At 38.8% G+C, this 21,604-nt stretch overlaps 5 protein-coding genes across 5 annotated transcripts; 2 read left to right on the top strand and 3 right to left on the bottom strand.

The window, feature by feature from the left end:
* Window positions 1-214: 214 nt before the first annotated feature.
* Window positions 215-1,827, bottom strand: LOC106311433 (DNA polymerase epsilon subunit 4-like). The gene is made up of 4 exons (XM_013748623.1): window positions 1,478-1,827; window positions 873-957; window positions 554-595; window positions 215-467 (listed from the first exon to the last, which is right to left on the bottom strand). Exons 1-4 carry the CDS (start codon window positions 1,823-1,825, stop codon window positions 394-396), a joined length of 549 nt encoding a protein of 182 aa, XP_013604077.1. The 5' UTR covers window positions 1,826-1,827; the 3' UTR covers window positions 215-393.
* Window positions 1,828-2,159: 332 nt separating this feature from the next.
* LOC106310924 lies at window positions 2,160-2,942 on the top strand. The gene has a single exon (XM_013748150.1). The coding sequence runs from the start codon at window positions 2,395-2,397 to the stop codon at window positions 2,800-2,802; it is 408 nt and encodes a 135-aa protein (XP_013603604.1). The 5' UTR covers window positions 2,160-2,394; the 3' UTR covers window positions 2,803-2,942.
* A 673-nt stretch (window positions 2,943-3,615) lies between these two features.
* Window positions 3,616-8,915, top strand: LOC106312063 (serine/threonine-protein phosphatase 6 regulatory subunit 3-like). Its single transcript, XM_013749439.1, has 18 exons — window positions 3,616-3,903; window positions 4,116-4,219; window positions 4,369-4,455; window positions 4,547-4,622; window positions 4,710-4,784; window positions 4,919-4,972; window positions 5,370-5,429; window positions 5,521-5,637; window positions 5,721-5,815; window positions 5,902-6,116; window positions 6,440-6,537; window positions 6,777-6,880; window positions 6,971-7,133; window positions 7,227-7,349; window positions 7,454-7,536; window positions 7,734-7,899; window positions 7,965-8,035; window positions 8,128-8,915. The coding sequence occupies exons 1-18, from the start codon at window positions 3,865-3,867 to the stop codon at window positions 8,756-8,758; spliced, it is 2,361 nt and encodes a 786-aa protein (XP_013604893.1). The 5' UTR covers window positions 3,616-3,864; the 3' UTR covers window positions 8,759-8,915.
* Window positions 8,916-8,999: 84 nt separating this feature from the next.
* On the bottom strand, window positions 9,000-10,838 carry LOC106312064 (GATA transcription factor 11-like). Its single transcript, XM_013749440.1, has 3 exons — window positions 10,656-10,838; window positions 9,938-10,171; window positions 9,000-9,834 (listed from the first exon to the last, which is right to left on the bottom strand). The coding sequence occupies exons 2-3, from the start codon at window positions 10,160-10,162 to the stop codon at window positions 9,283-9,285; spliced, it is 777 nt and encodes a 258-aa protein (XP_013604894.1). The 5' UTR covers window positions 10,163-10,171; window positions 10,656-10,838; the 3' UTR covers window positions 9,000-9,282.
* Window positions 10,839-12,161: 1,323 nt separating this feature from the next.
* Window positions 12,162-20,670, bottom strand: LOC106311664 (helicase protein MOM1-like). The gene is made up of 16 exons (XM_013748914.1): window positions 20,469-20,670; window positions 19,209-20,136; window positions 19,011-19,089; window positions 18,657-18,896; window positions 18,094-18,267; window positions 16,919-17,801; window positions 16,598-16,839; window positions 15,951-16,055; window positions 14,946-15,710; window positions 14,393-14,830; window positions 13,814-14,086; window positions 13,537-13,671; window positions 13,328-13,430; window positions 13,043-13,251; window positions 12,738-12,954; window positions 12,162-12,642 (listed from the first exon to the last, which is right to left on the bottom strand). Exons 2-16 carry the CDS (start codon window positions 20,114-20,116, stop codon window positions 12,422-12,424), a joined length of 4,992 nt encoding a protein of 1,663 aa, XP_013604368.1. The 5' UTR covers window positions 20,117-20,136; window positions 20,469-20,670; the 3' UTR covers window positions 12,162-12,421.
* Between the last annotated feature and the right edge of the window lie 934 nt (window positions 20,671-21,604).

The raw sequence follows: 21,604 nt of genomic DNA, 5'->3' as shown, positions 1-21,604 counted from the left end.
TTGTTTTATTCGTGTTCATGATCAACCATGAGGCAGTTGATGCCATGCACAAACTCCTTTTGGTTCATGAGACAGCGAACACTTTGGCTGTGAACGTATCCTTACTAGTCAGTAGAGATATTCATTGCTTGATAAGTAAAAAGCTAGCTGGTTTATTTTGTAATCTTCCATTAATTTTCATTTTCACTTGTTTTGCTAATATTTTATACTCTGATTCGTAAAGTTCATCGTTGGCAGATTATACTATAAAAATTATTGCAATTGATACATTTTAGTAATGAAATATGTGCAATCTCATTATGGAGGTTATTAAAAAAGGTGAAGACCAGGCAGATGGAATCAATAAACCAGGACAGGACACGCGGTTCAGGTTGCTTCCAACCGGTGTATTTATCAGCCTGCATCTGTCATGCTTCTTTCCCATTCCTCCATCGCCACGTCTGCTTTTAGTTTCTCACGAACACAATCTGCAAGTTCAATAATTTGCATTAAATTACAGTAACAGTGAGGAATTAGAGAAACGAGTACTTGAGAGGATTATATGAAGTAGTACCCGCAAGGAACTCGTATCTCTCGTCGTTGCTAACTACAGATGCTGCCAATGAGAAGAAAACAAAACAAGCGGTGAAAAGGATTTTTCAATACATCATTTATTGCAATAGTATTTGATTGTTTTACAACCAATCTTGCAGGTGGCAAGAACAGATTAACACATCAACAATAATCTTTCAAACTGGAGACCATACTGTCTAAAAATCATTCCTGCATCAGCATGTTGCCGTGGAGTTCATAATGGAGGTTAGCATCTAGCACTAACTAGTTTAGTTTAGATTCCGACAATAGACAGATTGGGAAGAGAAAAGAGAGCTTACAGAGATGTTTGTAGTGGATGAATTTCTTTTTGTCCTGGACAGAACTTTCATAAGCTTCTTCAGAAAACCGCTCAATGAACAATTCCTTAAAATTACAAACATTAATCAGCGTACTGTAAACGCCACAAACTCAATTTCAAAGAACACATGATGTAGTAGTGGACAGCGGAAAAAAAAAAAAGTTATTGCCCTTGAACATCTTATATTTCCTATCATTCACAATAAAAGAAACATTCTTCTTAATAATCATTGAAATTTTGATCTAACTAGATGCTAGACATCCAACAAACACTGAAATCTGAAACACACTCTTTACCATTAGCATTCAAAATATGAGCTTAATCATGTTTTCGCCTACTTACTCATTCAACACTTTCTTATGTGTGTTGGGATCTAATAAGTCCCAATTTACAAAAAACTTAGAGCTATCATGCAGCAATTGGCACCAAATAAACTCATAACCATGATAATTTGCGAGACTTTGATGCCTAATTCACACTAATTAGCAATTGAAACTCAGTTTCTGAAACTGAGTATCTCCTAAACTAACTATATATCATCTACGCAAGCTATATACATGTCAGTGCGATTGATTGAAGCTATACCGTGGCCTTGTTGACAAGAAACACGGCGTCCTGCATGATCTGAGGAGCAGAGTTATCGCTTCTCAATATCCTCCGGATCCTATTCATCGGAAACCTAATCATCTTAGCGTCTTCCACTCCTCCGCCATTGCTTTTCACCGGCTCATCACGTCTCGCTTCTCCTGCGGAGTCGCTGCTCGAAGACTCCGAGATCTCGTGAACCTCCGGCTCCTTCTTCGCATTGGCCTGTACGTTGGTATTCTTCTTCTTCGGTTTGGAACCGGAGCTGCGTGTGTTACCACCACCAGCTTTGTTGACGCCATCGCTCCTCGGCTTCTTCTCCTGGTTCGGTTTCTTCGACGACACCATTGTTGTCTTGTTTAGAATTTGAACTGTGTTTCACTTTTGCCTGAATAAAACCTATGGATTCTTATATGGGCCTAGTTTCTATATGTAAGCCTAGTAGACCCATAGGCCCAGATGCGATGTTTGACTGTTTGACTAGACTGTTTTCATATAATCAATTGTAATAAATTACTATTTCGAGGTTGTGAAATATTCTAAAAAGGTCAAAAAAAAAATGAAACTATATTTTTTATTATTTTAATTTTGTAAACTATTGGAAGTTCAATTAAATATTTGAAAAATTGTTTAGTCATGTACAAAAAGGAAACACTTGCAATAAATATTATCTTGTGTCTGACATAATCTCGGAGAAGCGACAGGGATTAAGATAAGGAAGGATGGAGGAATGTTGGACGTGTGAGACGGAAGAGGTGTCCACAAACTAGACCCATCACGTGTGATCAACAACACGCATAAGACCGTAACCAGCTCTCCAAGATGACTAGTTTGGCTTTTCATACAGTGTCTTGTCTTTAACTACTCCACGGCGCTACCAAAGAACGGTGTGTCGTCTCGTTGTTGTTATCATCGATATGGCTATCGTAGAAGAACCAATCCTTTCAAGATTGGACCGTATTGATTTCATGGTGAGGAAGCTAGAGGAGATGAAAGGAAGCTCGAGTCCATCGACTCCATCGAGTGGCCGGACTCAGACATCTTCACTGAATCTGTCTTCACCGAGGAGGAGAATAGGGAAAAGACACCAGAGCCGTTCGATGGAGCAAGTGATGGAGGAAACTAAACGTAAAGGAACGTTTTTAGAGAGACTAAACAACGTGGAGAAGCAAGTTCTTAAGCTCTGTTCACACTATGAGGAAGAGTTTAAGGAGGCTAAGGAGAAGAAGACAAAGAAGAAGAAGAAAGGGTTGAGGAAGCTGGTTGATAAAGTTGTTGGACCTTCTTCTCCGACTAATAATCACTCCAATAGCTGGCGCCGCTAGGCCATTCTACTCTGTTTTCCACGTGTATAATAATTGAAAAGCTTTTTCTTATTTTTCTTTCATGAACCAAGTAGATTCTTGAGTTTTTTAATCAAAATTCCACGCTTGTTTTAGTTATTTTTAGTATGCTTTTTATTTTATTACAACGCCTTATTACACTGTTCATTTTAATCATAATCCGCCATTAAATGTGCTTGGTGAAACATACGTACTTAATAAACCAATGACATAAGGATACTGATCATCACAATCGTCATGACTAGCACCACCGTAAATCGTCACGACTAGCACCACCGTAAATCATCAGACACGACGAAGAATATTCACCAAGTCTAATTAATTAATAGTTTAATAATCCACACTGATTAGTAAAATGGCAATTTAATTAATTAATGACAAAGTTAAAATTGTCATTTAAATCACCAACTTTACTTTCGTGAAACTTCAATTTATCTTGATTAACCATTTAAATCTCTAATATATTTTGACTAAGCCATTTTAAACACGCCGTTACATTGGTTAACAATTTAATTTAACAGAGTTAACTTAATTTCCGTTAAATTGAGCTTAATTTCGCTTAGGATTTAACGGAAATTAGAAACGTTAATCTGCTAAACAATGTAACAGCGTGTTTAAAATGACTTAATCAAAATATATTAAATGGTCCACAAAAAAAATTAATGTTTTTATAATCAAATTTGAAAGTTTGATGATTTAAATGATAATTTTCTCGTTTTTAATCATAAAATTAAGACAGCAATTAAACAGTACACTCAAGTTTCACCTGTTTCTCTTTTTTACTTTTCCCCTTTGTTGTATATGCAAAACTTTCAAAAGCTTTTCGATCTTTATGGCTCTTCGGTTCTTCCATCATCCCAGGATCTCAATCTTCCGTTTTGACTGATCCGCGTCCAGGACCAAATCGATACTCAAGTCCACCGCGATTACCTAGATTCACTAGCTAGGTCTCTCTCTTTTTAACGGCGGATCTAAGCCAAGTTCTCTCCTCCTTTGTTCAGCTACGGCGAAGCTTTCCAGCTCAACTCCTCCCTCGCAGCAGCTATGTTCTGGAAGCTCACCTCCCTCTCTGCCTCATCTCCTGTGAGTTTAACAGACTTTTTTTTTTTAACTTCCGGACAGTTTATGTTTGGTCTCTGTGGTTGGTTAGCTTGGAACGGTTCTTTGTTTTGTGGTAAATTTGATTTGCTATGGTTTCAACTTTGGTTACTGTCTCTGTGTGTGTGTTCCATTGTCTCGTGTATTTTCGGAATTGCTCATTTCATTGATTTTATTTCATTATGTTACGAACATAGGTGGAGACTATTTTAGACAAAGAAAACTTCACATTGGAAGAGCTTCTCGACGAGGAAGAGATTATTCAAGAATGCAAAGCTTTGAATAGCCGCCTCATTAATTTGTAAGCTTCCCTTTCATCTATAATCTGCTTTATTACTCCTTAATAAATCTGGATGAGGGAACTATTGTCTTCTGTACTTTTGGAGCTTTAGTTAACGAGTCTTATATTTCATTTCTGATTTTCTTGAAAAACTTTATTAATTGTTGCAGTCTAAGGGATAAAGCTCAAGTGGAGCAGTTACTGCGGTACATTGTGGAAGAATCTCCAGATGACGCTGATAGTAAACGCGCTTACAAGTAAATATGCTTCCTTTGTTTCTAACTTGAGTTACCATTCTCTTTCTCTTTCTCTCGAGCTAATAATGGATTCTTCTTCTTCTTCTCTTAGGTTCCCATTCATCTCCTGCGAAATATTCACATGTGAAATCGCTGTTATTCTAAAAACTCTGGTGGAGGATGATGAAGTAATTTTTTTCATTCATCATTTTACCTTTTCCACAACTTTCAGTTTTTTTTTTGCATCTCATTTGTGGTTTAATTTTATATTGCAGCTGATGGACTTGCTTTTTTCCTTTCTGGAACCAAACCGTTCTCATAGTGCATTGCTGGCAGGCTATTTCAGCAAGGTTCTCTCTCTCTTATATAAGTTTTCAAATTGGCCAACTTCCCGTAGTTATTTGTTTCTATTCATATATATTATACGGCTTCAGTTCTCTCATGGCTCCACGATGTGCTCCTTACTTGTCTCTGTTTGGTGTAGGTTGTCATTTGCCTTATGGTCAGGAAGACTGCAGCGCTTATGAATTATGTAAAAGTAAGTAGTAACATTTAGTAAAATGGATGGTAGTATCATTTTCTTTATCTCTCTTTTTTTCATGGACATTACCTTTTCTATTCAATATACTGAACTATAGGTGGCTGGAGATTTAGACGAGAAAATTTAATAAAATGTTATGGAATTATTTGACTTGGTTACTGGAATTATGTAGAGGTGTTGTAGAATAAGACTTGTTTTCTGCTAACTGTGCAATTTGGAATTCATAGTTCTTTCCATTATAGTCTTGGCATGACTCTATTCTTCAACTAAATTGCTGGCATTTTTTTTGACATGACAAGAAAAATTATTTGAACTGTTTTACTGTTTATGATTTGGATTGTGTTGAGGTACCTACACTGGCTACAGTTCTCAAAGTAACTTTTGATGATCACAGGGCCATCAAAATGTTTTCCGCCAGTTGGTTGATTTGATTGGAATAACATCCATCATGGAGGTAAATAGTTTCTCTTAGACGCAGAGCAGCTTGGTGTGGTGGCTTCACAGGTCATTTTTGCAATGATATATATGTATGTGACATTGTCTAGGTTTTGGTTCGCTTGGTCGGGGCTGATGATCACGTCTACCCCAACTTTCTGGATGTGATGCAATGGTTGGCTGATAGCAATTTACTTGAAATGATTGTGGACAAACTTAAACCATCTGTAAGTGATAAAAAAAAAACTTTTTTTATGTAATCATTATCTTCAGTCTGATCTGATATTTGTAGTTTCTTGCCATCTCTTAGAGTCCTGCGGAGGTTCAGGCAAATGCAGCAGAAACATTATGTGCGATTTCTCGGAATGCACCGTCAGCTTTAGCTACACAGCTCTCTAGCTCTAGGTTTGTAATCTTTTATTCCATTATTAAAATCCCTATTGCTTCAGTAGAGTTGATAATCAGAAGTGTTATTCACGTGCGTTTTGCAGCTTCGTTGCTAGGATATTTGGTCATGCTCTGGAAGACTCACACTCAAAATCGGGTCTAGTTCATTCGCTTTCGGTATGCACCTCTCTGTTGGATCCGAGGAAATCTTCTGCGTCATCATCATCCATGTTCAATTCTTATAGAGGTCAGCCTATTTTCGAGGCTCCTCCCGTCCCAGTGACCCAGGAGACTATTGATGCCATGCTGCCTAAACTCGGTGAGTTGGATCCTATGATGTAATATCAAGATTACATGACTATCAAGATTATTACTTCACCTATTTGGAGTTGGATGCACATAGATAATAGTCAACCTTTTTCTTATGTGATATTTCTTTCAGTTTGCTAGGATACCTAGTATGTTTAGCGTCTATATGCTCGTCATATTTGATAGTCGCTGCTCTCTTTGGTGTCTGTTCTATTTTGGTTTATACTGATAAGAAGGAAACTGGTTTCACATAGGAATGCTTTTAACACTTGTATACGTAGGATATTATGTATTCAGTGGCCTTAAATGAATATTTATCTTTTTTGTCCGCAGGCGAATTGCTTATGCTTCTCAGTGTAGCATCTGACAGCACAGTATTGCCTACAACATATGGTGAACTGAGGCCGCCTCTTGGAAAGCATCGTCTAAAGGTTAGATCCAAATATTGAGCATTTCAGGGAAGAAACTATAATGCTATGAGAGCAACATTGCTTTTTATAGTGGGCTTATTTGTGAAATAACCAAAAAAAGGGGAAATTTTGTAGAGAGAGGGTAGAGATAGATAGGAAGAGAAAAGAAGAGAGAGGGTGTAATTTTGGTTAGTGAGTGCAATTTCTTCCATTTTATATTTGTAAAATCTCTATGCTTAGTTAGACTCTTTTTTTTTCAGATTGTGGAGTTCATTGCAGTTCTGTTGAGAACTGGAAGTGAAGCTGCAGAGAAGGAGTTAATTAGTTCAGGAACAACTAAAAGAACACTTGATCTGTTTTTTGAGTAGGCATTTCCTAAACTCCAACCTTTTGATCTCAGTGTTGAGCTTTCTGCTAGATATTAAAACAATCAAATAATTTCCAAAATGTGAAGGTACCCATACAATAACGCTCTGCATCATCAAGTGGAGAGTATTATACTTTCATGTTTGGAAAACAAGAGCTATTTGCTGGTTAACTATATCCTTAGAGAATGCAATCTCATTGGAAAATTCCTCGCTTCAGACAGGGATACAAATCTCTCAAGTGATAGCCAGGTATTACCATTTTCATTGGTATATGACTTAGTGCTATGTTCATATTAGCTAACAACTATTCTCTCCATTTTCATTTTCTTTTGTGTGAGGTAGCACACTGTAGCCGCCACTGGGAAAAAACCCCCTCGAGTTGGATATATTGGACATATCACAAGAATATCAAATAAAATTGGACTGTTGAGTAACAGCAATGGCCAGATAAAGGCATACCTTCAGGTTGGTATTACCATATCATACAATCACCATTAGTCAAGTCTTGCGAGGACCACTCCCACTCTTCAAGCTTGCTGACTGGGCTTTGTTCACTCTCAAATCTGTAGGAAACCAGCGACTGGAATGAGTGGCAAGGTAGCGTTCTACAGGAGCGCAACACTGTTGAGAATGTCAACAGATGGGGATGCGGGTACGTCCATTAACTCTGGTCACTAGTCATATAGTAGCCATTAAAATGACCAGTCAACTGCTACATAAGCTGATTATTGATGTGATCCTTTTCCATCTTGCATTTATATTTAATTCTGCTCGAAGGCTTGTCTTGGGGTCTTGATTTTACATTCACTTTTGGTTATAAAATATTCCTTAACGAACTGTTACATGTAGGCGACCAACTACAGTACAAGATAGGACAAGAGATAGCGATGACGATGACAGGGATTACGATGTTGCAGCTCTAGCCAATAATTTAAGCCAAGCTTTTAGATACAAAATGTATGGAAACGATGACAACGAAGAGGACCACCACAATGCTCTCGACAGAGATGATGATGTGAGTCCTCTTTTCCCCCTATAGGGATGCAAGTTAATTACATTATTTTGGTTGATACTACACAGGATGTTTACTTCGATGATGAATCTGCTGAAGTAGTAATCTCATCCTTGAGGCTCGGTGATGACCAAGGAAGGTGAATTATTCTATAAGTTTTTTTTTTTACTAATGAAACTGGTGTCTTGTCCAGAGTAATGACTTTGAATCATTCTCATTACATTGCTGCAGCTTGTTTACAAATTCGGATTGGTTCACATTCCAAGACAACAGATTCGGCAGCACGCCCCCTGACACAGCAGGTTCCAATACAATAGAGGAAGCTGAACTGAACAGAGCCTTGAATGCCAACACTAGCAGCAGTGACGACGACGAGGTTGTGGCTGGAGAAGAAGACAATGATCTAACAAGGAGTCCAGAAGAGAGTCCAATGGGGTTCTCCAACTTCAACACGTTGGATAAAACCGAAGAAGCTTTTGCAGAACAGCCACCTGAATGGGTTGGGTGGGGAGAACCATCATCCGAGATGCAAGTGAGTGGCACTGGTCTGAACCCATTCATTGATAATGATGTCGACACACCAATGCTTGAGGTTAAAACCGAACCAGTGATTCAAAACGGGTCAGAAAGATCGCTGTTCGAGGAGTATGTGGGAGTGGAAGCAGAAGGGACAGAGAAAGCGATGGAGCAGGCGATGAAAGAAGGGATAGTAGGGGAAGCTGGAGCAATGAAGAGGAACATGGAGATGGTTGAGGACGACCAAAAGGCTGAGGAAAGTTTGGGAGTGAAGGAGTTTAACGATAACAACTACTGGAAAGTGAATCAAGAAGTTGGAGTTCTTGAGTCAAAAGAAACAGCCTGAACAAGTCAGTAATCATCTTGTACAGTACTATAATTTTTGTATAAGAGTGTTGTGTAAGTCTCTCTGTGAACAAAGCTTTGTTTCTTTACTCTTTTCATTGTTAGGTTGCTTTGCCTTCCACAAAGGTTGTTCTTGAGCAGACATTTAAACTCGTTTAGTGTTTTAGTTTATCTCTAGATTTCAAAATTAAACTAATGCAAATCATGTTAATAAGATATAGGAAAAGATGAAAGTGTGACAATGAAGAATAAAAGAATAATTGTTATTTCAAAGAGCTAAACCAAAAATAAAAAAAAAATGCAAACAAAGGCTTCTGCAAACATATAGGGAGAGACCACATAAAGAAACATAATAAGACAACACTATGTAATAGACCTAAACTAAACCACCCTAAGACTCTCTTCATCAGATTTTATAATAGTCACTAACCTCCTACTTTTTTTTTAATACCATCTTCCCTGCAGTGAGTTCATAAGTTTCAAACTTGCAAGACCAAACTCAAAACTGCCTCAGCACTCTTGTCTTTATGCTCTGGAGTGAATCATGCTGTTGTCAAACTCATCACCTTCCTTCCTCCTCATCTCGATGATCTTCCTGTGTGAGTTTGAATGCAGAGATGGGATAAACGTCGGGCTTGAGGCTGGTCTGTATTCAGGAACTAGACGGCCAGATCTGAACCGGACTCCACAAGCGTTGCAGAGTGTCTTTGGCCCATTGGGCCCTTCCCTCCATTGAGGAGTCTTGGTTGTCTCGCAATGAGTGCATCTCCTCACTATCCCATCATCATAGCTACTCGCCTCTGTGTGGCTGGTCTTGCGTTGCTTCTTGGCATGTTGCTCAGAAGAGTAGTAAGCCTCGGGCTTACTGGCTTCAAACGGGTAAAGGAATCTTAATCTCTGTGCTGTGGGGCGTTTGCGCTTGCTTCTCATGCCTTTCACAGGGAAAGCCAAACACTGAGATATTAAGTTCTGTGGCGAGAAAGAAGCGTCGCTGCTCTCAAGTACTGACACTGGGCTTGAAGACTGGAATAGCTTAGAGACTTTAACATCAGGAGGTGATGGAGAGCTGGACTGTTTCTGCACACATGAATGAATATTATAATGTATCAAGTGATATGATGTAACAAATGTTATAACCTAAGAGAATAAAATGTAACAAGTAATAATTGATGTAACTCACCAACACAGGTACAGGGGCAACCTCCTTGTTAATGACATGAGAGGAGGTGAACTCAGAGGGGAAAGTAGTAAACAAGTCCATGGGAGGAGGCTCTAGGTGTTGAAATTTGGATTCCCAATCTTCTCCCTCACCATTGGTGGTGGTGTCTTCAAGTGGAAAATTGATTTGGTTGATGAGATCATCAAAGAAACTGTCATTGAATTCCTCTTCAGGTAACCAATTCATGCTTCCTTCCTAATGTTCAGAAAAAAAAAAACAGGTTAGTGATTTTGATATGCACCAAAGGGTTCCAAGAACAGCTAAATCACTTTAAAAAATGTTCAATTCTGTATTATTTTAGGGATTTCACTCAATTACAGTGAACAATACTGAACCTCTCTAGAGAAATTTCAAAAAAGAAGACACAAAAACACTTTAATATCTCATTCTCCTCATACATAATAACAATGGAGAAGATTTTAAAGGTCACTAGCTAAGAGTGATGTTATTACTTCTATCACTTGAGCTTTTTTTAAAACCACAAGAGAGAAGTGTCGGTCGCATTAACCAACCCACACCAAACAAAAGTAACAAATATATATATATTTTTTTAGAAACAAATAAATTACATGTAACGTTCTTCTATGCAACACACAACAAGATTATAACACAGGAAACATATACAGAAAAAAAATGTATACACACGTTAAGGAAGATAAAGAGAGAAAGACGTACGAACCTTTTTCAATATACTTTGGAGAGATATGGAGTTAGGGATTTGCAGGTTCAACTTTGGGAGAGAAACAGAGAGAGAGAGAAGGGAGGGGGAAGAAGATAAAAAGGTAGATAGATGGGAGTTTTCAATGTCTCCTCGGTTTCTTCTTCTCTTTTCAGAGATTTTTTTTTTTATAATAAATGTAACGAAAAAGAAGTATGGAAACTGCTTTTCTTTTCAAAACATTTCTTAGCTTTAAAGAAAAAAATCTCTAATCGATTTTAGAGGAAAGTAAATAATGTATTAACGAAACATTTTAGTAACCTCAATATTTACATGGACTTTACTGAAACCCATTCAACTTACAAATGTAAATACTCATTAATATTTTACGGACACTTTTGAATATAAATAAGGTAACAGATCAGTCAAATATTTGATCCATTTGAATGGATGAGGAATGTATGTTCGTGTAAGAAAATAATATAAAGCTTTACCATTTTTAATTAACGTGGTAAAGATTTTTATTTTGTTCAACAAAGCTGGTAATACAGTCAAATGAATTAAATTATAGAAAAAGGGCATAGCACATGCAAAATCAATCAGGTGACACAAAAATACACCTTAAAGAAGGATGGTTCGTTTCTAGATCCCATCTATTATTATTTAAATGGTTAATGATATGTTATGATTTATTTAGCATTATTATTATAAACTTAACAAGAGATTAATAATAAAAAAATAATTGTCAAAAGTGAAATGGAGAGATCACCGACGGATGATTACGAGACGAGAACCGAAATTTTTGGAGTAATTATTGTGGCGTTACCTCATGGGAAAGTGGGTCCCTTGCCTAACTCTTTTGCTTCCCATCTCCCACGTGTTCTGTTCTTCCTTTCAATTATTTATAGTCGTAACCTATAATGTATCATCATATGATATTGGATATTCATGTCCAAAACAATTATATAAAATAATAAATATCATGATATGTTTTTTTTTCAATTTCCGTTGATATTTATTTTCCTGATCTATCTTTCAAAACTTGAGTTTTTCGCATATTGTTGTAACCCACTAACCCTGCATATCATGTGGGAGTAATTAATATTTCTGCATTTGTTTTATACGGATTTATTTATTTGTACGTAGACAACAGTAGAGTTTGCCCGTGAAAGATAGTACAGTCAATTCAAACTAGTTAGTACTTAACACTTAGTAGCAGTACTTTGCAAAATTGTGAAATCTAATGAAAACTTTATAAAAGAGGATGGTTGCTTTAAATATTTCTTAGCCTTTTTTTTAAAAAAATGAGAGAGAAGATAGGCTTACTTCTGTTTTGCCCTTTTCACCTGTATCGAAAAGAAAAAGTTGAGAATATTACATTTGGGCTCTGAAGCCTCGATAATTTTACAATTGGGCCCAGAAGCTTCTCCCAATTGCTGAATCTTTGGCCCAAAAGACAGTGAGAAGGATCAAATCTTTGGCCCAAAAGACAATGAGAATATTGCATATCTGGAGTAGTAAGATGAGGAGATAAGAAAATATATTTATAAAAGCTAGAAACGTATAGAGACATCTGATTAGAGCTTTAAAACTAAAGGAGGGAGACTGTATCTCTATCAACCCTCACACCCGTTCGATAAGCTTCATTTCCAGAAACAGGGTAAGAAGAAGTTTTGATGATGGCCCCAATCATCAATTAACCGACTAATTTAGTATTTATAGGTAACTTAACTTTTTTTATACAACTCTAGACCAAACTATTAAACGCTAAACATAAGAAGATTAGATCACTCGTCATCAGAGAGACAGACCACATCATTGCTCCTCTGCAATCCACTCCCCAAGTTCTGTGGTTGTTCTTGCTGCTGAATAAACGCATTTGAATATGGTAAAGGGTTGGAGATGAGAGGTTGTCTTGGTTGAGGCATTGTGCAGTACGGAGCCGAAGCAGTATGATTCCTCAGTGCGCTTACTTGTGTTGCTCTCTGTGCTAGCTGCTGGATTCTAACTGGAGAAAGAAAAAAAGAAAAAAAAGGTGTTATTATGACTTCATAACCTTATATCTTTAAAAAACAATTATGCTTCTATTATTCGAACACTTGCCCATTGGAGTTGCTGCTGAGGAATGAGAGGAGATTCTGCTCGTACATTTAGACAAGAACGCACTCGACAACAGCTTGTTCTTTATAACAAGATTCTTCCTCGTCTGTAACTTCGTCTTTCTGGCTGCATGTACAGCTTGTACCTCATGAAACTTTCTCTGATACTCTTCTTGTAATTCAGCTATCTTCTTCTCGAATTTAGCTTTCAAGACTGCTTTCTGCTCATAGACAATTTAAGAGTCGGTGAATATTTTGAGAAAAAGGAACTAAAACTAGAGGTAACTGGGGGTATTGACAACGACTAACCATTTCTTCACAGGTCTTCTTTGTGATCTCTGATTGTCTTCGCAGCTTCTCCAGTTCATGCTGAAATGGGTCACTGAACACAGGGAAAGGTATTTGGGGAACAGGTTGAACTGTAGTAGCCGTAGCATTGTTAAGAAGTGATGGAACAGGAGCTATTACACCTGCTGACGACTCCACAACACCTTCATGGACAAGGGGTGCAACGTTATCTGAGCAAAGATCATTATCAGATTGTGTTAGCTGTCTGGCAAACTTATACTGAAATGCACAAGGGTAGTTACCAACCAGTTTCTACTGCATTTGACACTGTTGTAGTATTTTGGCCCTCAGTGTTTGCTGCTATATCAGCCTGAGTTCCAACCGATGGAGATGGCAGAGAGCATGCATCCTGAGCGTTAATTATTTCATGCAGCAAATCCAGAACGAAGACATTACAAAGTTGTACTACTTTCAGACAACAAAAGAGAAAAGTCTTAAGCTGCGACAATAGCTACCTGATGTAATACTGCGCCTGGACCAGCGATGTGGGGCTCAGCTGATGTGCTGATACTTTGGCTCTCAATATTTGCGCCTGAATCAGGTTGATTTCCAGCCGGCGAAGATGGCGAAGGACATGCAACTTGATCAACCTGTCCAGAGAGTAAAATTTAAACAGATATGAGACCTAATCAATAACCACTCTTCGCTGCTCTTCAAATGGGAAACTCAGAATGAACATTACAACAGCTAGATAACAGTAAAACCGCAAAAGATAGAGTCTTCAAGACAGACCTGCTCTGATGCAGCAAAACCACCAGTCTCTAATGTTTCTGATCCAGCTGGCTTAGACTCGACTGTTTCTTCAATATTTTTGCCCTGAATATTTTCTGCTGGGTCAGGTTGCTTTCCTCCCGGTGAAGAAGGCATAGAAGATTCAGCTGGCTGAGGCTCAATTACGGTTTCAACGTTTACTGCTGGGTCAGATTGCTGTCCAGCCGGTGAAGAAGGCACAGGAGATTCAGCTGGCTGAAGCTCCATTCTCGCTTCAATATCTTTTCCCTGAATCTGTCCAGCTGGTGAAGAAGGCATGGAAGATTCAGCTGGCTGAGGCTCAATTACGGTTTCAATGTTTACTGCTGGGTCAGATTGCTGTCCAGCCGGTGAAGAAGGCATGGAAGATTCAGCTGGCTGAGGCTCAATTACGGTTTCAATGTTTACTGCTGGGTCAGATTGCTGTCCAGCCGGTGAAGAAGGCATGGAAGATTCAGCTGGCTGAGGCTCAATTACGGTTTCAATGTTTACTGCTGGGTCAGATTGCTGTCCAGCCGGTGAAGAAGGCATGGAAGATTCAGCTGGCTGAGGCTCAATTACGGTTTCAATGTTTACTGCTGGGTCAGTTTGCTGTCCAGCCAGTGAAGAAGGCACAGTAGATTCAGCTGGCTGAAGCTCCATTACCGCTTCATTATCTTTTTCCTGAATGTTTACTGCTGGGTCAGATTGCTGTCCAGCCGGTGAAGAAGGCATGGAAGATTCAGCTGGCCGAGGGTCAATTGATGTTTCAATATTTTTGCTCTGTATGTTTACTGCCGGGTCAGATTGCTGTCCAGCCAGTGAAGAAGGCATAGAAGATTCAACTGGCTGAGCCTCAATTGCTGATTCAATGTTTTGGCCCTGAACGTTTGCTGCTAGGTCATGTTGCTTTTCGCCCGGTGAAGAAGGCATACGAGATCCAGCCGGCTGAGGCTCAACTGCTGTTTCAGTCTTTTTCCCCTGAATGTTTTCTGCTGAATCAGGTTTCTCGTGATCCACCTGTCCAGAAAAGTCAATTTATTAAGACAAAAGGGCATTTGATCGGCATCGATCTGGCACTAACTGGTTTACAGGAAAACAAGAATAAGCATTATAAAGATTCAAATGAATTAACCTGATCAGATTCAGCAGAGCCTCTAGTCTTTACCAAAGACGCAGGGTTTGGCAGAGGCAAAGCTAACTCGTCAGGAATCTCCTTGTCAAGAGAACAAGCTTCTTCATTCTGCTGGTCCAAACTGTTGTCCGCATTGGACCATGCTTGATTGGGAGCACCATTTCTTAATTCAGCTCGTGCCCATTTCTCTATCCGACTAATCCAACAGGCTTCATCTTCAGCCAACTTCTTCTTTCCAGCCTCGTTTATTTGCTCTAAACTTTCAAGGCATTCATCCAACTCTCCTTTGAGATCATCAAACTTTCTTTCAAAAGTACATTCCAGCCGTTGGAGAGCATCATGTAAGCTCTGAGTATTTATACCTGAATAGGTGACACGAATAAATGATGCTTCCACCTTTTTACAATTCTGAAGTTCCTGCTTCTTGACAGCATTCCTATTCATCAGGTCCATCTTTTCTTCCTCGAGGGTTTGTACAAGCTTATGCAGGCTCTTACTGCATTTCTTTTTGATGTCGCTAATAGTCTTTTCAACATCCTTGGTTACTGAGCTATAATGGCTACCTCTTTTCTCAGCCATGCATTCTTCACCCTTTTCTTGGAAACCTTGTGTGCGCCCCACGAATAGACTCTTCATGCAGTACAGAAAAGAATATACATAATCCACCTCTTCTCTAGAGCAATTGAAACCTAATTCCGATTTTGCGCGGGCCAGAGATTCTTCACGGTTGAACTTTTGCTTAACGAAAGAGACTGCAATCCAAATCTGGAAGTGCATTATTAAGAACGTATTCAGCAATATTCATAAATTATGCAACAATCAAAGGCCTTACGTTGTGGCCTACAAAGCATGGATTTTGTTAGATATTAGTAGCTAGTCTAATTCAAGCAATTAATGGAAGTTTCTATCCTATGACTGGAAAGTTAAACATTCCCACAAAAGCAGTGATGCCACAGATGATGAAGAAGAAAAATGCATATACTATGGAAGTGAATGCTATCATACCACAGCTATCTGGAAGGCCTGCAATGTTGTAGCTGGCTCTTTGCAGACACGGTGGTTGTCAATAATATATTCAAGAACTTTTTCAACCATGCGTGCCAAATTTTCCTGAAAAACAAAATGATATGTCAACCAATTAGCAGGTATACCTTTTAGTGCAAGTTTGATAAACGGTGCACAGAGACATCCACAGAAGTATTCAGTAGGGTAGGGAGTAAGGACACGGCAGTAGACACATCTATTAGCCAATATATGACGATATAAGACCCCAAAATAACAGTTACTGTATACACAAAACTTATAGCACCAGTCAATATATCAGTTTCTATAACACCAGCAAACATATACACTTTTGATCCGCCAGGTACTGAGGCCAAGAATTATATCAATATCTCACATGAACGGATCATGCCAAGGAGACGAGTCTTTCTTAGCTATGAAGGACATGGGGAAAATAACTACCTAGTGTTTTGTGCAGAAGTTCCTCCATTTTTAACAGAACATAAGCAACGGAGCCAGATATGACGGAAACAATATAGTTGAACACTAAAAAATCTATTTGGCCATGACATGGAATGAGGTGACAATTCCAGTTACAATCTACATATGCAAAAGCTAAAATGAGTTGCGCAGGCGAAAAAGCCACTTACTGAAAGATGCAAAATCTGGCAAAGTTTTGACATCTGCGGCTTTAAAACAGTATGGAGAGTCTTCTGTGATTCGCCGGGAGTTTGTCTACAATCAATGGCAGCTAACATATCCTCTGGGATTCCAGATATATGACCGCCCACAGAATACAAGCCAATAGCATCTTTTCCATCTAATGCATCGTTAGTACCAGAAGCAGATCCAGATGACAGGAGCGTTGTGACTTTTGGTGACTCCAAATCCCCTGAAGAATAGATAGTAAGCAAAGTAAATTCAAATTTCAATAAACACTAGAGTTAAAAGCAGGAAGTGAAATATTTTACCTATGTGATCCTTCCCAGAGGCTTTTCTTTCATGGTAAACAACTGCGACATCATCTGAAGCCTTCTTTTTCTTCTTTGTATTTTTGCCATCGTCAAGTTTGGCAGTCTCTTCAGAGCCCTGAAGATGTCGTACTCTTTTTCGACTCCTTTGAGAAGTATCTGAATAGTATGTCCACACAGGGTTCTTTCCACCCAACAGCTTTGTCCAAAATATATTTGGACTAACTTCATCTGACAGCTCGACATATTTTTCACCAAACAGAGTAGACTCAGTGCTGTAAGTTCCCTGGGCATGCTTGGCTTCTAACAGTAGGCACAGCTTGCCTACATTTCCTTCTCCAACACTGGAAGAGAGAATGGACGAGAATTCACGAATCACGTCGCCCCTAATAGACTGTTCTAATGGAACTCCTGAATCTGGGGTTTGACTGCCGTTGAAGTGATCCAGCTTATCAAATAAACATGAAGCCCCCCACATGAGCAGTGCATGTGTCAGAGGACGGTTTAGGTTATCCAGAGACTTCTTTTGCCTAGCCAGAATCAGGGCTTTTTCTTCAACTGTACATGTTGAGTACAACCGGAATATTTTAGTTTTTTCAGAATATGACTCAATCTTGATCTTCTCCAAGAGCTTAACATCATGCGATGAATTCCAGCTACTTCCAAAAAGAATCAAAGCCTCAGCACGCAGGAGTTTAATGCTTTGACTGCAGGCACGTGTTTCCAGAAGCAGGATAAAACATTCACTCTCCTTGTTGAAATTGTTAATAGCGTTCTTCTTTGAGTGAGAGTCCCCATGCTCATACGAGTTCTGACCAAATCTTTGGCTCACGAAATCGTCGAGAATATTAGCAAGCATAAGCCCCTCACCGCTTTGTGTTGCCTGTTGAACAAAATATAAAAAATTCTTCAAACAAACATGAGGCACATATATATCAATAAAAGAAGAGGAGAAGAAACATTCCAGTTCATCATTTCTCATAGTGCCAACTGATTGCTGAAGGCTACTTTACAATTCACGATCACATAATCAAAAACATACTTCAGCACAAGACAGAACTCCATTGTTAAAAGTAAAAGCCAGGATACTATATATTTACGTATTAAAAATGCAGTAAGCGGCGTATTTGTGACAAACAAAGAAGTATCGTCATTGATAAGTAATGGAAATGCACCTGGTAGAAGATAACTGCTTTGAAACCCTTTGATTTTATCTGAGTAAGCATTGCATCAAGCAGGTGAAGCTTCCCGCTTGCTTTGATTTCGACATCCTCGATTTTATGAACCTCCAGATTCTTGGTGAGCAGTTGTTTGAAAGACGCATCCATAATATATGGGTGGTTACAAATCTGTCAACAAAATTGCAAACACACGGAAAAGGTATTTAATATCTCCACACATTAACATGCAGAAAGAGGCTTTGCGAAAACGTGATGTTCATGTATAATAGTCAGATATCTAAGCTAATCCTAAACTGTCTTATTTGCACTTCAAATTCTCTGTGTTACGGAACAGCGGAAAACAAATAGACCAGAGCATTTCCTAACAAACATACAAATAGAAAGGCATAGCACCTGTGTGACAACCTCTTAGGAGCATGGCACCTAATACTTTTCTTTTTAACAGCAATGCAGTGAACAGTTTATCTGGTCATATATTTCTTTCTTTTACCTTATTGTCATCGTTAACTGGGAATTTAACGCACAAGCGCATTGAAGAATAAAACAAATAAACTTACTTTTCTTACAGAACTGAGAGTTTGTTCAAGAGCTCGAACAGGATCAGTCCTCGACAGCGAAGAAAGAGATGAAGATTTGGAGAAGAGAGTCCGACAGTATTGCTCTATCTGTACATCTGATAGCTGCACTGGAACCCAATACTCTGGATACATCGATGACAACTTTCGGTCATGTGATTTATCTTGTTGCATATTCTGCCTGTCCTCCCCATAGTCTCTGCTTGAAGCGGGTCCAGATACCTTCATATCACAATGCAATGCAGACCAGAATTTGCAGTTTAGAAGTAAAAGGATAAGTAAATTTGACAGGCCAATATTAAACAGGTGTCCAAAGTAAAGCAAGAAGAAACCAACCTGTGCCAAGTGATCAGGTTCTTGAACTGGCTGAGCAATGCTGGAGGAAACACGGAGATTTGCAAACTCATCGCTGACCCTTTCAAAATTTGTTGTAAATTTAAAATTACAATCTAGAACATATCGGTTCAGCATTCATATAATAAAAAGCAATTGCCAGATAGTTTCAAAAAGAGACGAGAGATCGAGAATTCTTACTTTTTCCCTGTTTGACATGTGTCACGACTTTCAGGTTGATTGTTGTTTGTGCTTCCGGATGGAGATGGAATAACCCCATCAGTACTCATAGTGCGGTCATCTGTATTTGCACATGCATCCATCACCACTCCTACAGTGTCCCTTTTTCTTTTCAGAGGCAAATCTGTGTTGGTTTCTAATCTAGTTGCACTGACACGAAGCTTCTGGGTTTCTGGATTCTCAGATGGTGAACCTATAACACTGTCATCCCCAACCACGGGGGATGAATCAAGCACCATATTCTCTGTATCCCTAGCTAGTTTCACAGCAAAATCAGGGCCCTTGTGTGTACTAGTTTCGCCAACTCGGACCCCTTTAGATTCTAAATTCACACGTGGGGAACTGCTATCGTCTCTAGCATCATCATTTCCTGCAGGAACTCGGCGAGAACAACCAACCACTACTAACTCTTCATCATTCGAAGAAGCCTTAGCTTCATTCTTGAGATGCCCTCTATACAACGCCCTGAAACTCCGGCCAGTCATTTTAGGCTCATATTTCTTCACCACCCCTGTCAAATCCTCTACGCTGTCCTCGCTCTCCTTAATTTCCGTTGATGAAGTGTCAGCATTCCTGCCAGGCTTTTTCCCCTTATTAGACCTTCTCAAAGGACTTGCTTTGTGTTTCTTCTCCATTTTACCAGACTTTTTTGAAACAGAAACGGGTGAAGGATTCCGTTTCTCCGACTTGCTGGTACTAGAAGTTGGTGTTGCTAGCTTCTTCGTAGAAGTAGTAGACGATGTTCCCCGGGCTGACCTCCTCAAACTCAAACCAGAATTATCTTTCTCCGCTGAGGCAGAAGAAGCTACAGCTACAAACCTAGTGCAAATAGTCCTCCCCGTTGAACCATTCTTCTCCTCTTTCTTCATCTCATCTAAAGCAAACCACACTTAACAGAAAAAAAAAAAAAAAAAAGAGTTCAAAGGTCAGTCTTTTTTTCACACCAATAGCCTACAAAAACTATAATCTCACCACAAAGACAGTGCGAGTCTCTCTAAAACCCCTAAAAAAAATTCTAATCGCCGAGAGACACAAGAGCCTACAAATTCAAACTAGCTAATCAGTGTATTTCATGCAGCAGACGCCTATAGAATCATCTCATCTCATCTCACCAGAGAGAGAGAGTAGATGCGAATCTCTAAAAAGCCCTAAAAACCGTTCGATCGAGACCTTAAATTCTAGCGATTAACATTCCCAGCCAACCTAGAAACGGAAGCGTACCTGCACGCACGAGAGAAGAGGAACGAGCAGAATTTTGAAGATCTCCGGTAGAAATCGCCGGCGAAATCGCTTCTCCGAGCTCTGCGCAACTTTCACGGTGGACACACACACACGCACGCGTCTCGATCGCTTTCAAGCCGCAGTGATTTGTGATTTGTGATTTTGTGATTTTGTGATTTGTGACAATGACTATTCCGCGGTTATTAAATTGTCCTCTTTAATACTCATTCAAATTGTAACCGTTATCGAAATAACTTTTACCACCGCCGGAATGTTTTGTCTTCCCTTGTGTTTCGGATTTGTACAAAATGATACTTTAGTATTGTAACTTTTTGAATACAAGCTTCTATTTAAAAATTATGAATTTAAGGTAAAATCCCTAATGAGAAAAATTGAATAAAACTTCTCCACCGTGAAGCATCCCAGCTTCATTCCCTAGAGATCTTTCAACAATAGACTCTCGGTGAAACTGACCTGCTGCTGAAACTACGTGGGCCTTATTGGGCTTTTTGTTTACAAATACTTTAGTTCATGTTGGGTTTCTTGTTGGCCCAATCGTTTTTAATAATATTGCAAGACAAATCATTCTTTTGTGATCAATCATCACCGTTATTGTTTACGAATACAAGCAACGTTACTTATTAAAGGGAGAATAGTAACTGATGAATAAATACACGTAAAAAAAAAATGGACTGAAGAATAGTAACTGATGAAACCATCATTTTAGTGTATATGTGGAGAATTAAAGATTAGTAAAAACTTGTAATGTGTCTTTATTTATTTAGGGAGAATTTGCGCGGTTTACATGAACCGAAGCAATATTAGCGAACGCGCTTGTTATCCACCATATGTAAACGTCCACGTACAAAATGTATGATGGTTCGCTAGCTATAGAAAACGCCTATTATTCCTAACGTATCTTAAAAACACTGGGCATACATGTCGCATCAAACTAGAACGTACGTTATAATTTATAACGTTAACTAGCATTTGGATAGTTGGATGGTTTAGATCAAAATAGTGTAGCGGTAGTAGTTTTGTATATTTGAGAGTCAACGAAGACGTCGGTATCTGAAATGGGAACATGATGATACGAAAAGTCTAATGTTACGTCATCATCAAATATCTGAATTATT

Source organism: Brassica oleracea, chromosome C8, assembly GCF_000695525.1.
Source record: "Brassica oleracea var. oleracea cultivar TO1000 chromosome C8, BOL, whole genome shotgun sequence".
Lineage (NCBI taxonomy): Eukaryota > Viridiplantae > Streptophyta > Magnoliopsida > Brassicales > Brassicaceae > Brassica > Brassica oleracea.
Note: the sequence above shows the minus strand (reverse complement) of the source record. Positions and strands in the feature narration are given on the sequence as shown.